Source organism: Nycticebus coucang, chromosome 10 (assembly GCF_027406575.1).
Source record: "Nycticebus coucang isolate mNycCou1 chromosome 10, mNycCou1.pri, whole genome shotgun sequence".
In the NCBI taxonomy this organism is placed as follows: domain Eukaryota; kingdom Metazoa; phylum Chordata; class Mammalia; order Primates; family Lorisidae; genus Nycticebus; species Nycticebus coucang.
Genome location: NC_069789.1, coordinates 91,829,001 through 91,846,298, shown reverse-complemented (window position 1 = coordinate 91,846,298; position 17,298 = coordinate 91,829,001). Strand labels below are relative to the sequence as shown.

Sequence of the window (17,298 nt, the reverse complement as noted above, 5' to 3'; positions counted from 1 at the left end):
GTAAAGTCTTGTATATGTTAAAACAGTGAATTTTGGCCAGGAACAGTGGCTCACATCCGTAATCCTAACACTCTGGGAGGCTGAGGCATGTGGATCACTTGAGCTCAGAAGTTCAAGACCAACCTGAGCAAGAACAAGACCCCATCACTACTAAAAATAGAAAAACTAGCTGGGCATGGTGGTGGGCACCTGTAGTCCCAGCTACTCAGGAGGCTGAGGCAAGAGGATGGCCTGAACCCAAGAGCTGAGGTTCCTATGAGCAACAATGACACCACAGCACTCTACTCAGGGTGATAGAATGAGACTCTGTCTCAAATTTAATTAATGATTTAGTTAATTAATTAAAAAATAAAAAAGGGTGACTTGTGGTATGTGAGTTTCAGCTAAATAAAATTTTTAAGACAGACTCTATACGAGATAAATATAAACACATTTATTTTCCAGCTTTGTGGTGTGATATCAAATACAATAAATCTGAGGTAAGCTTAAATAAATACATACTTTAAAAAAACTGTAAAATATTTTAAATCACAATTTAAAATACCTCATAAAACTCAAACACAGACTATATTTATATTTCACACAGCTACTTCTAATGCAGTATATATAAATATTTATATTTGAATAATCTCAGAGAAAATAATAGTTCATTTCCTATGTAGCCTGATCACAACAGTTGTTCTTGCTTTCTCTGTCTCTTTTTTCCCAAAGGTCTTCTGTCCCACAAAAACCGTGCTCTGTTCTGATCCTCATCACACTCCACATTGACTGTAGGCTGTGTTTACTGTTCAGCTCTTCTCTGACACTCCTTTTTCAATACATACTGGGTTAAGGGAAGTGTGGGAGAATTTTGATTCTCACTCTCCGAGGCTGGAGCATCTTTGGCGATGACTGACCAAGAATTTCCCACTGGCAGTGATCAAATGATAACTGAAGATTCCTTAGGAATTTTAAAATCTGCTTATAAATAAACATAAATACCTGCTCACACAGACTTTCCTCTCTTTCAGAACACACCAACACACAGAATAAAACACATAGAGAATAATTATCATACATTTTTGCTTTTTAAAAATCTACTAGATGGATCTTTTACATGGTGAGTTCCTGTTACGGATTTAAAACTGTACATACTATACAAAATTTACACACCACTTCTGACAGACATCTTAGTAGGAATGCAAAGCCCAGCCCACATTTTTTTCTCAACATAGACATTCATTAAAATTGTACCTTTGTTTGCATTTGCACTTCTATCAAATCAGAAAATTTGGTCTCCTGAAAGTTTTCCATCATGGAAACCTCACATTTCTGAAAAAATACCTGGCAATATACAAATCTTCCACTCAGAGTTTACTGTCCTGATACCACATTTTTAACAACTATAGTAAAACACTCATAACTTTATACTAGTTAACATTACGCTAGGGGACCACATGTGCCCTTTTTTGAAGTAAATTTACTAAAGATGTAACAATTTGTTAAGAAACAATGAGGTGGTGATCAAGGACATGTAAATTCTACCCTATCACAGTTCACAATATTTACAAACATTTTTTTAAGTGTCTACTACACGGTACTGAATTAAGAATTGTAGAAGATTGCACTTCATTCACTTCAAATAAGGCTATAGTCTTCAAGAGACCTTGAAAAAGCACTGAATCCCATGGGGACAAAAGTGATTAAAACTGTGTTTAGCAATCCTCACACAGAGCATTAAGTAGGATTTGCATCGTTCACAGCCATATGCCCCCAAGCCGTCACCAGTGGGCATTAAAAATCTGTCATTTCTTTTCAAGTTAGAATAATTTTGGCCAATTTGTTCCCTCTCTGGATACTTAAGATTCATCCCCATGACAGCATTTATGTAATCATCATTTGAAACGCTCTGAAGGCAAAATAAACAAAGCCAGAAAATATTGTTTCTCCACTGAGATCCCACAGTGAGCAAGGGAGACCAAGGAAAAGAAATCTGAGATTCCACAGTCTTGGTCTCTTCCTCTTGTTTGGAGGACAACGACCCTTCCTTTTAATAGCACTTTCTTGATACTGAAATTCAGAAAGAGAAAAATGAGTCTTCTTGGTGGAAGGCTGGCCTTGGCCACTGGATCCATTGAAGTTATGGTGGGTGCCTTGATCCCGGCTGTCGAGGCAGTAGGTAGAGTAGGCGAGAAGGGCCAGAGACCCGAGGAGAGCCCTCTGTCTCTGCTGTCTTCAGAGTATGACCTGGGTATCTGGATGCACCTGTGTTCCTGCAAGTATAAGCGTGCATGCCATCAGAATACTTAATATTCTGCCTATGATAAGGACCACAAAATGCACATTCTAGTACAGACCACTGTGCTCACACTCGCTGCACAGAGGGATTCCCGTTGTAAACTGTGGAGATTATGTGGACATTAATTGATAATAATGTATCCATAATGTTACTCCCATAACGTGTAACATTAACATAAGATTTAATAATAGGGGTAACTGGAAGGAGTCATTAAGGGGATATGTTAGATCTCTTGGTACTTTCTGCTCAATTTTTCTGTAAACCTAAAACTGAACCAAAAAAAAAGAAATTATTCAGAGGCACTTGGTGGCCCTTTCTAATTCTCACAAAGCAGAGTAGAATGGCTAAGAATACAGATTCTAGAGCCAGACTGTCTGGGTTTGAATCCTGAGTATACCACTTACTAGCTTTGAGATTTCAGACAAGTTACCTCTCTGTGCCTCATTTTCTTCATCTGTGATGAGGGATATAGTAATAGCCCCATCATAGCCCCATCTCATAGAGTCCCTAGCTTGGAACAGCTCCTGGGATATAGTAAGTGCTATGTAAGAAGTAGCTATCATCATCATCATTATTCTTCCATAAATAAAATAAATCAGGAAAGCCAGATCTTTTATTCTTCTCCTTCTGTAAGATATGAAGCGAGTGTCTATAAAATACTATGAAGGTGATGATTGCCCTTCTTCCCCCTAACTGGCAGGTTTGGAGGGTTCAAGGAGAAATAGAACATGTAGACAGGACCTCTTACATAACCATATGTGACTTTCAAGTCTTACCTGATTCTTTTAAACTTTAATGAGGTCAGAAGGCGTTTGGTAGCTTCCATCTGATTCAAGACTTTGGCAGCTACTGTGGAATACATGAGAACACTAAATAAAACACTGTTTTCCAGCATGAGAGAGGAAAAATGTGTAGACTGTTCAATGGCATGCTTTGTACAAGAATGCAACTTACCTTGAAGGAACAAATTTCTTTACTGCAAGAGAAAAGAAAACCATTAATGTAGACTAAATGACATTTAAGAACATATCAAATCCACACACAATATGACTTGATTCAGCAGGGGTTGCAAACACAAAGGCTCAAGGCCTCTGTAATAATCAGAACACAAGCACTGGTTTGTGGTAACTAGGCTAAAATGCCAAGTGTATATCCAAAGGGCACACCAGCTTCCTAATACCACCTAATAGTCATAGGGTCATCTTGCCAGATTCACCTTTCGAGTTTTCATGAGAAATCTGGAATCTGAATTTTTCTGTGAAATTTCCTATTTTTAAAATGTCAGAACTTAGTTCAAAAATGTTTAAGTATTCCAGGAGTGTGGCCAGATGGCCTTGCATATCCCTTATGAGATGTTCACAAATTTAAGACTGCATTCCAAATGAATCTTTTAAGGTAGCATTTTATTCATTCTCCCAAGAGCAATAATCATGGCAGTCTCGTTGCACAACTTCCAGGGGACATCGTCAAATTTAATGTGAATAACGCCCTCTGGAGTTGTTTAGGGTTAGCACAACTAATATTTAAATTTCCTAAAACTCTTCCCATACTTAATTGTCCTACAGACTCTTTCTCTAAGACTTCTGCCTAATTTCACCGCAGTTTCTTAATGTTTCATAACTAATACACTGAAGTTCATTAATGTTTAATAACTAGATTCTAGTTACCGTTTAAATTTGCAAGAGAGAACAGGACTCATCAATGGGGAAAAATATATTTTTGGAAACACTGGTGGAGTGCCTTCTTAGACTCCCTCACCTTTCTTCCGCAAGTATTTCAGAAGCAAGAGGAGAAATGATGTCAATGTCATGATGGACGCTCCAGTAACAGAAAGTCCAATTATCAAGGGATTGTTGGACTCAGGGGAAGCTAAGGAAACAAGAGGGAAATGACTGTCATGAGAGGGAATTGACGTAAAGTCTTTCTGTCCTGTCTATTGGGCCTTTTCTCTGTACACTGACTACCAGGAGTACAAGAGCCACTAATTAAAAACATGGAGCAGAGATGTTGCTTTAAAGGCTTTTTAGATTTTTCCCAAACCACCTTTGAGGCTCTCTCTCCCCACTGCCAAGTAGAACTTTGATTTGCCAAGTTCTTTCACAATACCGCACATACTTTGGTTAATGCTGCAATCAGTTGTGGTGGTGTGCTCTCTACCCCTCCCCACTTTATCATTTTCTATTTCCCCCTCCTCCTTTCCTTTCTAGGTCTCCCTTTTCCAACTGTCAGATTTCTACCCATTCTATTGACATGCTACCTCTGTTCTCTCTCAATCCCCATATACTTCAATATTCATAATTTGTTACCCTGGGCAACCTTTATGGTTTGAACTTGAGGAATAGGTAATTGCTGTAATAAGACAGTTCTCCTTATTCTCTGTAGTGCCCTGGATCACCTCCATCAATCAATGTATTACCTTCGCAGGTAGGCAGCATCCCAGACCAGTGTCCTGTGGCACCACACGTCAGAGCCGCAGAGCCGTTGAGGGTCCACCCTTCAGGACACGCAAACTTGCACACGGCGCCAAACACAGGCTCCCCACTGCAGTTCATGTTGACCTTTCCCAGAACTGCCAGACTTGAACATTGAACCACTAAAAATGATAGGCACACGGGCAAAGGTTAAGAAAAATGTACTGGAAAACTTCTAAAACTGGCTTTAACAGTCCCCATGCATGTAAATTATAAATATTACTTTATTTTAACCATGTGAAAATTTAGGATCAAGCCCCTTAGAGCAATCTAGGCTCAGAAACGTGAGAAGTATTTGACCTGTTCCCTTAAAGTCTGAACTGAGTCCTACCTTGGCAGGAGGGGACCTCCTCTGTCCACTGTCCCTGAGAAGTACACTCAAGTTGAGCTGATCCGTGTAATTCAAAGCCTTGCTTGCAGCTCAAGGCACAGATGGACTTATAGGTGAATTCTCCAGAAGGGGAATGGGTATACCTCACCACGCCCTGTGGGGGTGGGCGGACAGCATCACATTTCACTGCTGGAAAACGGGAGAGAACTCTTGAGAGGTTTGTTTACATCAGGCAGAAGCAGGTTTCTCAAGATAATCAAGCCTCTAAGATCCTCAATAGGTTTTTACTTTAAAATAAGTATGATGAATGTTTTAGTTCCAAGCCATGTTCTCACTATTCTGCTTGTTAAAATGGCTGAAATGATTTAGATTAAGAATTCTGCCTACTCCATGCCAGTGGCTATAAAGTTATACTAGCACAGTACAATTAAGACACCAGCAAAGCATTCACTCTTCTTACAGTCCTTTCCCTGGTCAAGCACTGGTTCTTTTCAATGAATCTCAAAGATAGTAAGATGAGTGTGGCTCATCAAATCTGATTTCTATGCTTAAAGAGGGCATCTGGTTTCATTTGCACTGTGCAGGTTTGAAGATGGCTGCCCTTTAAGAAAGTGCAAAGGAAGGGCTCGTGGGCTTACCTTCACAAACTGGGGCTTGCTGTGTCCACTGCCCTTGTGCTGTGCATTCAACCTGGGCTGGCCCCTGCAGCATGAAGCCTTCATCACAGATGAAGTCGCAGGATGACTTGAAGGCAAACTTCCCAGCACTGGAAGAGCTGCACTTCACAGAGCCATTCTGAAGCTGGTGGATGGCGCTGCACGTCACAGCTGTAACACATGGACCATTTATATCAGCAGGGCTAGCTTGCCCATTACTAGTATGAACTGAGAAAAAGAAAGTCCCCAGTAAGTCTTCATGTGCAGCAATGCTACCTTTACACGTGGGCTTCTCGTTGTCCCATTTCCCAGATGAGGTACACTGAAGGCTCCGGGCGCCCATGAGTTCAAATCCTTCCTCACAGCCAAATATACAGGTTGTGTTCCAAGGCAAGCTGTCAGGGCCGGGCAAGCAGTCCATGACCCCACTGTCAGGCTTTGTCAAAGCATCACACTCGACCACTGAGGATTGGGAAGATACCATGAATTTTACAGAATGATATACCCACAATAAAGCTTTTACTCTGTTTTATCAATATTTCTCTCTTCCCTGATTAGTTTTTCCTTTGACTAATGAAAAACTTACATGATGAGTGATCTCTGATCTATTTTATCATTTACATAAAGGAAAAACTGAAGACAATAATAGATTCTAGTTCAGGATTTGTGATGAATTGTGATTAAAGACAATCCAGACATGCACAGAACATTCATTTATTTTAGCCCCATGGGACTAAAGGATTGATTTTGTTCTCCCCTCTCTGGTCCAGAGAGATAAGATTGAGAGGGAAAAAAAGATATTAACTGTTTGATTATCATGATCTTAAGTTAGTCCCACTGCCTGGAAAAGTGAAACAGATAAAGAAGACAAGAAAGTCATCAAGATTTCCAGAGTTTCACTGCTTGTATGCTCTCCCTTACAAATCAGCAGAGCCTCAGCAACACTCACTCAAAACATAGAATAAAGGCCTTTCTCAACCCAAGCAGATACTACATGGGTCATGTATATATTGGCCGAGAGAACAAGTTTTATTAAAAACACCACCACCAAAGACCTTGCCCTGGAGCTTTGAAAATGTTATCAGTTGGATAAAAAATGAGGACAAGGAGGGATGAGCTAGAGACTTTGCATCCTGGGAGAGACTTACCCTTGCAGGCTGGTTGAGGCCTAGTCCATTCCCCGGAGAATGCACACTGTGTGGGCTCCACGCTGCTAGGCAGGTAGCCCCTTTCACAGCTGACCCAGCAAGAAGAATTGTAGCTAAACTTCCCAAATGGGTGGCTGCAAACCAGGCGTCCATGCTCGGGGTCTTTCTGAGCTTTACAGGTCACAACTGAAAAAAGGAACCCCAATCAGTCTGCTCATGTCTCATCTCGCATAGGTGGGAAGAAACCTAGAAGCCACCACTATATTTTACTGAATGTTTCCTCGGCATCGGGCACTATGTAACCTTAAGTCTATGAAGTTGGTACCTCATTTTACAATAAGAAAGCTGTGACCAAGAGCTTGAATACCTTCTTGTCCAGGTGCTAGGATGAATAACTGGGGAATCTAGGATTTGAACCCAAAAAGGTCTGACTCCATAGTCACTGCTCTAAACCACAACATTGTACAGTATCCAACAGGGTAGAGATGACATACAGACCCAAACTCAAAGCCAGCTAGGACACGAGGTGGCATTACCATCTCAAGGGAAGGAAGAGGTGACAAGGCTTACCATGCTCACACTTGAGTCCGCTGAAGCCGGGGTGGCACTTGCAGGTGTAGTTATTGATGGTCTCCACGCACTCACCATGGCCACTGCAGGAGTCATCGGTGCAGGCAGCTGCGGAAAACACCATGCACCAGGGTGAGGACTGTTATTGCACTTATAATGAGTTCCTTTGAATTCAGGATCAACAGTGTGCAACCGGGACATGACCAATGATACAGAATGCCAGAGATTCTAACTGAAGTTAAACTTAGGAAATGTCAAATCTAGGCTTCAAGCTTAGAGCTTAGAGCTAGAGCTTATCTATTTGAAACCTTGAGGTTAATGAATAGATAACAGAAGAAGAACTACCTGTAGCTAGCACCAAGCATAGAAAATTCCTTTATCACAAACTCTGAGGACAACATTCCTACCACAAATAAAAAAGTAACTAAAATATGCATGGGGTGTGTGTGTGTGTGTTCTGTGAATACATAGTATGATAGATATATGCCAATATTGTATGTATACATGTAAGCATACATTCTTGCCTACATTCACACAAAGACACAAAAAGAGTTACTTTAGCAGTTAAACAGAACGTCTTCAAATCCTATCTTTTGGAACATAAAATGACCATGACAGAGACAGATTTTTGGAGGCCACGAATTTGTCAAGACGCCCACACACTGAACGGCCACCGCTGTGCCTCCAGCTCGTACCTGTGTAGCACAGAGCCAGCTTCTTCTTGCTGCATCTCTCGTCATTCCACATGCCCGTGTCTTTGTTCCTCTTGATGTAGATTTCCACACAGTCCTCGTTCTTTTGCTTGTTGTTGGGTTCTCCTGGAGCCCAGTTCTTGGCTTCTTCAGTCAGGGGTTTCTGGGTTCCCACCCAGATCCACACGTTATTGACTTTTCTGATTCCAATCCAGTAGTAACTTGGTGAGTAGCTCAATATCGAGTTCAGGTGGTCGATCTCGTCTTTGTTTTGAATGGCGACCAGGTGTGTGTACTTCTGCTGACAGTATGCACTGGCCTCATCGTAAGTCATGTTTTCCGTGGAGGCGTTGTAAGACCAGGCTCCACTCTCTTTAATAAGAAGCACTAGGATAGGAAGTAAAAACAAAATGGTATGGTTTAGCTCCTGCTATGGTTTAACTCTGTTAACTGGGCTTTTGTGGTCTTAATTTTGGCCTGCTGTGACTCTGGGAATGACCCAAACTTTTTTCATCTTTTCAAAAGTGAGTAGTATGAAGAAACTGCCACTAATGGGGTATCCTTTGTGTGACTGGCCATCCACTGGGTGAATTACCTGTACTCACCCACCATAACCTAATATTAGTAAACTCATTTTAGTAGAACAATATCTACTAAGATTTGTTCAGCACTTACTATGCGTTACCAAGCACTGTATGAGGCACTTTATGTGACCTCTATCTGCGAAATAGACCACATATGAGCAATGCTTTACCGCAAAGGAAGAACAGACATGAAGAAATAAAGTAAATTGCCTCTAGCCTGGGCAGAACACATTGCAGGTAGCATTCAGGGATGCTGCAATGCCCACGGGAGCCCCACACAAGAAAGATGCTCCAGTCTGAAATTTCAATAGCATAAGGATGAAAAAGTCTGGTCTCACTAATACGCTGACTTACCACAAATGAGAGCAGAGAGAAACTGTGAAGCAATCATGACTTCAAGAGTTCTTTTCACCAAAGGACTAGACTCGGAGAACTTTTCTGGGGAGAAAAAGTACAAAATTGATCATAGAAGGAAATCCTGGCTAGTCCAGTACATCAATCTACCACCAGGTTTAAGGTAACAGATTATAGTGCCACAATCTTTGCTTATTTCAAAGAAGTTTAGTCAAATGAATGAAAGCAAAATTTAAGATTTTCATCATTTGAGTCAAAGAGAATAGACAAGTTTTAACCACAACACAGTAAGAGTTTGTACAGGTGCGATTTTTATCAGAAGGCTTTTTGCAGACCTGCTCATATTGATAAATCTATGTTTCGTGAACTAAGAGTGCAGTGGTGAAGAATTCCGTACTTACTGTTGTGGGAGTGATGGTTTGAATATCGGATTCCTCTGGTGTGTATCTTTGCTGCTCTGTCTCGGGTCAGTAAGCTGTTCTGAAGTGAAGTCAGCCAAACGTTGCTTCTTCTGATGCCCTTTTGTAGTAGAGATTGCTTCCTGTGCATAATAGGAGGATATTGTCCAAATCCAGTAAAGAGGAAATCCCCGATGGTGTCCAGAATTTTTCCCGGGAATATCCACACTGCTTAAAATTACAATGATGTCAGAAATTTCATCCCTTGAAGCTCATTCTCCTCTGCCCACATCTTTATAATTTACATGAAATTTTATTAACATGACACAAATGCATGATTTTTAGGTTCTATTAAAATAAAGTCTATGTTTTTAAAATTTCTTAAAGCTTTATTAGTCGTGTCTCTCATGTAATTATGGTAGTAATCAGAATTTCATAAACATAGCCAACTAAGAACAGTTTTGTCATACATGGTCCAGTACCCTCAATTTCTTCCCCATACCTATCAATAATGGATCAATATTCATTTTTTCTTTCTCTTTCGCCTACCAACTCATCTAATAGGTACTGTCTCACAGGGGAATAAATCATAATGAGGATGTTAATTCTCAGAAGCCATGAACCACATATGCCTAAATTACTAAAAAGAATATCATCCACTCAAATTCTTGGAATAATGCCTTATTTTGTAAAAATAAGAAAAATGAGAAATAGACTTGGATGTTCATATCTAGAAAATGTTCATGGTTTGGCCAAAAAAAGATAAAATTTATATACCATCATATTTAATTAATCCAATTTTTGTTTAAAATTTTAAAAACATAAATGTGTAAATAATTAAAACTCTGCCAAAATGTTAACAGTCCTGGATGACAGGATTCAGAGTTATATCCTTCTGGTTTTTTTTAAGCATTTTCTAAATTTTGCAGTAACCCTTTTTGAATTTTATAGTAAAAAATACAAATTAAAGAAAGCTGCATCCAAAAGCAACTGAGGGGATGTGTATAATATCCATGTTCCTGCCCTTCCTACTGACATTTCTTTGGGGTGGCTCTATATATACTCCCCATCTCTGCATCTTGTCCAATTTAAATGATAGAGATGGTAAATGGGGATCCTTTTAATTTCCATTTTCTGTAAGTTTTTGGAGCTCAAGTCAAGCTAATATTCTATGATTATAGCTTTTTTTAAAATAGAAGGTCTAAAAATAAGAGCAGGTGGCACCACCTGTAGCTCAGTGGGTAGGGCACCTGCCACATAAAAGCAGGGCTGGTGGGTTCGAACCCAGCCCAGGCCAGCTGAAACAATGACAACTGAAACAACAACAAAAATAGCCGGACGTTGTGGTGGGCGCCTATAGTCCCAGCTACTTGGGAGGCTGAAGCAAGAGAATCGCTTAAGCACAGGAGTTTGAAGTTGCTGTGAGCTGTGATGCTACGGCACTCTACCCAGGGCGCCATAGTGAGACTCTGTCTCTAAAATAAAATAAAATAAAATAAAATAAAATAAAATAAAATAAAATAAAATAAAAGCAGAGATGAAGGAGAGGGAGTAAAACCTTTATTTTTCTCATTACTTGTTAGCACTGGCTCTTTCTGTGTTCACAAACATACCAACACCTTTGTCAAACAAGAAAAGAGAAGGAAAATTCCAATAAGTATAAGAGATTCAATCTCTATCAAAAAGCCTATCAAAATATATTTTTTTAATATTTCAAAGGATGTAGGCAAGTGGTTTGTTTGTTGCATGAATGAATTGTATAGTAGTAATGTCCAGGTTATTAGTGTACCATTATCTGAATAGTGTATATTATCCCCATCAGGTAGTTTTTCTTCTCTCACTGCCCCATCTTTCCCCAGTCTGAGTCTCCAATGTCCAATGTACAATTCTATATACCCCTATGTATCCCAAGGTTGTCACACTGATTAAAGAAGGTATTTGGTTTTCCATTCCCACATTACTTTACTCTAGTTCCCCCTAAGTTTCTGTGAAAGAAATTATTTCATCTTTTTCTATGGTAGAGTAGTATTCGGTGTGTATATGTACCACATTTTCTTCATCCACTCCTCCGTTGATGGGCACTTAGCTTCATTCCACACCTCTGTGATTGTGAATTGGGCAGCAATAAACCTATGATTGCGTGTGTCTTTTTTATATAATGATTTCCTTTCCTTTAGGTAGATATCCAGTAGTTGTATTTCTGGATCAAATGGTACATCTAATTTTAGTTCTTTGAGAAATCTCCACATAATTTTCCACAGAGGTTGTATTAATCTACATTTCCACCAATGGTGCACAAGCTTTCCCTTTTCACTGCCTCTACACCAACATCTGTTGTTTTTTGATGTTTTAATAATGGCTAATATGACAGGGGTAAGGTGATATCTCATTGTGGTTTTTATTTGCATTTCCCTGGTGGTTAGCAATGTTAAGCATTTTTTTTAGGTGTTTGTTGGCCATTCATCTGTCTTCTTTTGAAAAATGTCTGTTCATGTCCTTTGCCCACTATTTAGTGGGATTATTTGTTTTTGGGGTTTTTTTTTTTGCTGAGTTTGTTGAGTTTCTTGTAGACTCTGGATATTAGTCCTTTGCCAGATGAATAGCTGACGATATCTTTTTCTCTTCCGTAGGTTTTCCGTTTATTCTATGATTATTTCTTTTGCTATTCAGAAGCTTTTTAGTTTCAGTAAGACCTGTTTGTTTTTGCCTTGTTTACTTTGTGGTCTTAGTTATGAATTATTTGCTTAAACCAATGTCCAGAAGAACTTTTCCTAGGATTTCTTCTAGAATTTTTACTGTTTCAGGTCTTCTATTTATATCTTTGATCAATCTTTACTTAATTTTTGTGTTTGGTGAGATATAACAATCCAGTTTCATTTCTCCACATGTGGCTACCCAATTTCCCTAGCACCATTTATTGAATAGGGCATTCTTTCCCCAGTGTATATTTTCTTCTGCTCTGTTGAAGATCCATTGGTGGTAGGTATTCGGCTTTATTTCTGGGGTATCTATTCTGTTCTATTGATCTATGTGTCAACTTTTATACCGGTACCACACCATTTTGGTTACTATCACCTTGTTGTATAATTTGATATTGGGTAATGTGATTCTTCCATATTTGTTCTTTTGCTTAGCATTGAAAACTCCAACTTTTAACCAATGATTTACACACACACCCCACCTTCCCACTCTCTTACATCATCCAGATACTGACCTTATTTCAATCTTTTATCCCGCTTTACATAGCTAAGTGTAGGGGCTGTTGCTCAAGAAATGTAGAAGATTAATCACCCACACAATGTGTATTTAGATTTTAGGAAAGGATGTGAAGTTTAGTTAATATATAATTTGTATCTATTTTATTTTAATAAATAATAATATATAATTTAATAATGAATAAATTGTTAATAAATAATCTACAACTTAAAAAGTATGGTCAAATGTATAGGCAAATCTTAAAACAAAATTTATCTGACATAAAGTGCCTAAAAATTATTTTGCAAATAAAAATTAGCCAAACAGCAATAGACAACTACATTCTATATTGTGAATTTTTCATAGCTAAATTCGTAATTTGTCTCTTCCCCTTTTTTATAGTTCAAAGATATCTAAGAATAGCACCAATGGTGAGATAGCCCCCATTTCATTTATAAATATATGTCCTGGGCCCCTAATTATATGTATAATTTCTAATACATGCATTTATTGAGTGCTTACTATATGCCAGGCCCAGCTCTGAGCATTTTGCATGTTCATCTATATAATTATTTAATCCTCACAACAGCTTATAACATAGGTACTTTTATTATCTCTATTTTACAGATTAGGGACTTGAGGAACAGGGGATTTCACCTTTGTGGGCCCCAAGGACAGAGCTGGAGTTTGAAACCAGGCACTTGATCTCCAAAGGCCACTCCCTCAACTGTTACCCACAACCACGATCTCTTTAGTTGTCATGTCCTGAGCTGAAGTATTCTACCCTGTCTGCAGTCCTGCCTCCCTTGCCCTCTTCCTCCTCAGGCCTCCTTGACCATCCCAGCTCCCCACTGAGAGGGCTGCCTCTGGATTCTGGGACATGAGGCAGGAGGGGACCCTGGGGTCAGTGAGCAGTTAGGAAGAGGATGCAGCGAGGACAGGCCCTGGGTCTCAGTGTACAGGGAGAAAGTAGAAAGGGAAAAAACAAGCAAATCAGGCTGACCTGCACCTGGATGAAGCTGATGACCTCTAAGCCACACTTCCCTGAAGCTCCTGATTCAAAAGCAAATACTCTCTAAGACAAAAGGGCAAAATGATTATTCTAAATTTACATTGAGAATGTTTCAGGGAGAGAACCCCATGCCACAAGGAAGGGTAAGAGAAATAAGGAGTGGGAGAGATTGGTGAGTACAGGTGTTTATATGTAGATACAATTTAAATGTAATTTATATGTTATATATAATATATGTTGTATTTTATATATATATATCACATATGTATATATCATATAATATATATATAAGCCAAAGTTGTGTCCTTCCAAATCCACTCGTCCTTACAATTATTCTGCATTCTCCCAGAATGTTTTCTATGTCCCTGCCCTGGGGTTGGTACTGTGACAGGGTATGTGGTTCTGGAAGCTGTTGGGCTTTCTCGAGCCTCCCCGGGCCGCTGAGGAGGCCATGATAGGCCTAACCTTGGGAGACCCCAGGTCAGCTAGTGCGCGGCAGGCGTGGGGTTACAGCCACACTGCAACTTCTTCACTGCCTTTTCCTGCCAAGATCTGATGAGGGGCACTCACTTGTTGGGGGGTAGGGGGAGTTGAAGAGGAAATTGGGTGAGATTTGAGTAGTGGGGGGTGTTGAATGTTATCCCTTTTTATAAATAACCCAAAATGTCCTCAAGAAACAGGCTATCAAAGATGCTTCCAGGCTCCACGGGGTCTCCCGCACTCTGAGGAATGTAACCACCGCCCCTGAACTGTGGGGTTTTCACGCCTGTGCTCACGGGGTCCCCCTGACATCTCCATCCTGGAGTAGGTAGGCCCCACATGGGTTCGACCCGGCAGAGGGACGAAGACGGTGCACACGGGCACATCTCAGGCTTTTCCACCGGGGCTATTTCACCGAGGTGCCACACTTTCTGGCTTTATTATCCCTTTTCCTGGAAGTCCCTTGTTCTCTCCTCCACACCCTTTAATACAGAATTGAAGATTTTAACCACTTCTGGTCTGTGCCCAGGCCCACCGGTTCTCACCTATGGCAAAGGGACATCCCCGAGGGCGCGACAGAGTCAGAAAGATGATGTTGGGTCCCCACGACAAATATTAGAATGTTAACCAAGGCCACCCTGTGGACAGGAGATTAGTGGTCTAGTGGGGGAGAACCATTGGCCATAACCACATGTGACAAGAGCATCTGTCGAGGTGCGAGCTTATGTTTGGTCTCTGGCTGCTGAATGTGCTGGGAACCATGGGCCGTGGCCACCTCCGCCTCCCGAGGCTCTCCATTCCCTCACCTCTGGGAAGGTTTGTTTCACCTGTGAGTGCTTATTTTTGGAAGCCTTGGTTCTCTCCCCAGCCTAGATCCCCAAATTCTACTCTGCTAACATCAACGTTTCCTTTGCAGAGTCCTTTTGGGTAGAGAGAGGAAATCCCAATCATGCTTCAATCCTATTTGCAGAATACAAAAATAATATTTCTTTCACACCCCAAAGTGCGGAAGAAAATTAATATCAGTGTACCACCACAATTTTGAATGGTATTTCTTTTTTGTTGTTATAAAAACACACTTGGGATAGCCATCTCATTTGGAGAAAACACCAGAGAGACCTCATGGTTGGTGTTCAGCAATAGGTACTGGAACTTTAAGAAAAATTTCTCTCCAGTTAATCATGACACCCTCTCCTTGGAACTAGAAAGCTAGCGGCCTCCTTTTTAACAGGGCTGGATTCAAGGAATTTGGGGTGAGTGGGTGCTTTGAATTCTCACATGTGAAATGAGAATGGTTTTTAACCAAAGACAGAGAATACCTGCTAAAGGATTAACACAGTATGTATATAGTAATTTATTAATTTATTCTCTTTCTCCTCTGATTCAAGACGACTTTCTAATTTCACCAATTCTTTTTCTTGAGCTTCCTGGATGATTCTGAGATTTACAACTTTAATGTATCTTTTGCTTCCTATTTGGCAGTGACTTACATTGAAGCTTCCGTTTGGGGATCTAAGAACTAACTAATGGGAATTTCTTCAAAATGAGCCCACTCTGGTGAATTCCCAAAGCGGAAGAAACAAGTGATTCTTGTTTAATTACTTTTCCTGAATGTAGCCAGACTGTTTGGCGACTGTGGCGACCGTGGGAAGCGGGTAATACCCTGGGTTTTAGAAAAGCCCCTCGTTAGTTTTCCTCCTGTGCTGTTTGTTTTGTCAGCCTGAAATGTCCTACAAGACTATTATTAGCTTTGTTCTCACTTCCCCACAGAAAAATTCTAGCCTGGTCACTCTTAAAATGTATAAGTTTGATTTTATTGTATCAGAAAGAAAATGGAACCAATATAGATAGCTTTAACAGACACAGAATAGTGAAGAGAAAGGATCCTTTCCCCCCCTACAATCAGAGAAAAGAAATAGGACAACAATCTGAACTTTTTATGTCTCTTTATAGCTCAATAATTGATATGGCTAATTTTATAAGTATTTAAAATTTAGTCATCTTTTGGAGATGACCAAATTAATCTGATAACAAACATTGAACAATTTTAACACAAGAGAGTTCTATTTCATACTAATTAGCTCTGTGACTTAGAGCAAGCTTCTTTGCCTTATTAAGTCTTAAATTTCCCATCAGAGAACCAAAGGTGCCTGACTATAGTCCTTGCTGGCCATGACATGTTATGAAATAATGTAGAAATATGGGGAAAAGTGCTAATTTGAATCAAAGTTTTCAATATCTTTCCTTGCTGTGAAGTTTTTAGCTAATAATTCATAGTGAGATACCATATTTAGAGTACCTACCATGGGTCTAGCACTTTACATACATTGCTTCCTACAAAGTTCACAAAATGAAAGGTAAGCATAATTCCCACTTTGCAGAGGCCGGGAAGGCTTATTCTGAATAACTTCCCTGTGTTTCTTCAGTTAATAAATGATAAAGCTGGAGTTCAAATCCACATCATCATTACTCTATAGCTCATGTTAATTCCCTTGTACTTCCCAGGGGATCCCTGTGGCCAGAAAGCCCTCCACTACGAACTGCAATTGTTTGCATTTACATAGAACATAATATGAATGCTGTGTTGGCACGTGGTAAACATATTCACTTTCTGTCACTGGTATAATAAATTACTACAATAAATTACTACTTCTGTCACTGGTATAATAAATTACTACTCGATGCCTGCAAACAGCACAGGATTATTTCATAGTTTCTGTAGCTCAGAAATATAGATTGGCTCAACCAACGTCTCTGCTCCAGGTTTCACATTGCCAAAATTAAAGTGTCATCTGGTTGGGTTCTTCTTGGGAGCCTTGGGGATGAATCCACTTCCAGGCTCATTGAGATTGCTAGCAGAAACGAGTTCCTGTGGGTATAGGACTAAGGTCCCTGTTCCCATGCTGACTGTTGGCCAGAAGTCATTCTTAGCTTCTCGAGACCATCTGCATTCCTGATGCATGCCCCGCTTCACCTTCCAAACCAGCAGTGACTGGTCAAGTCCCTCTCTTTAAATCTCTCCAACTTCCCCTTCCACCTTATTGCCCTCTGCCTGCCACTTCTGCCTCTATTGCTGCTTGTTAAGTGCCTGTGGAATTACACGGGGTTTACTAAAATATCCAGGATAAT

The 17,298-nt window shown here is 40.1% G+C and overlaps 1 protein-coding gene across 1 annotated transcript; it reads right to left on the bottom strand.

The window, feature by feature from the left end:
* Positions 1-445: 445 nt before the first annotated feature.
* Positions 446-9,577, bottom strand: SELE (selectin E). The gene is made up of 13 exons (XM_053606019.1): positions 9,486-9,577; positions 9,085-9,168; positions 8,150-8,533; positions 7,455-7,562; positions 6,885-7,070; positions 6,013-6,198; positions 5,719-5,907; positions 5,081-5,269; positions 4,695-4,871; positions 4,037-4,147; positions 3,233-3,254; positions 3,055-3,127; positions 446-2,252 (listed from the first exon to the last, which is right to left on the bottom strand). The coding sequence occupies exons 2-12, from the start codon at positions 9,119-9,121 to the stop codon at positions 3,064-3,066; spliced, it is 1,653 nt and encodes a 550-aa protein (XP_053461994.1). The 5' UTR covers positions 9,122-9,168; positions 9,486-9,577; the 3' UTR covers positions 446-2,252; positions 3,055-3,063.
* Positions 9,578-17,298: the final 7,721 nt, after the last annotated feature.

Bases quoted from the DNA above. Each gene is read 5' to 3' on its own strand.
- SELE (XM_053606019.1), bottom strand. From the start codon at position 9,121: ATGATTGCTTCACAGTTTCTCTCTGCTCTCATTTGTG. The intron at 7,071-7,454 runs GTAAGCCTTGTC...TCCTTTTTTCAG, and splicing joins CGGACTCAAGTGTGAGCATG to TTGTGACCTGTAAAGCTCAG. The intron at 4,148-4,694 runs GTAATACATTGA...TTGTTTCCTTAG, and splicing joins GATGCTGCCTACCTGCGAAG to CTTCCCCTGAGTCCAACAAT.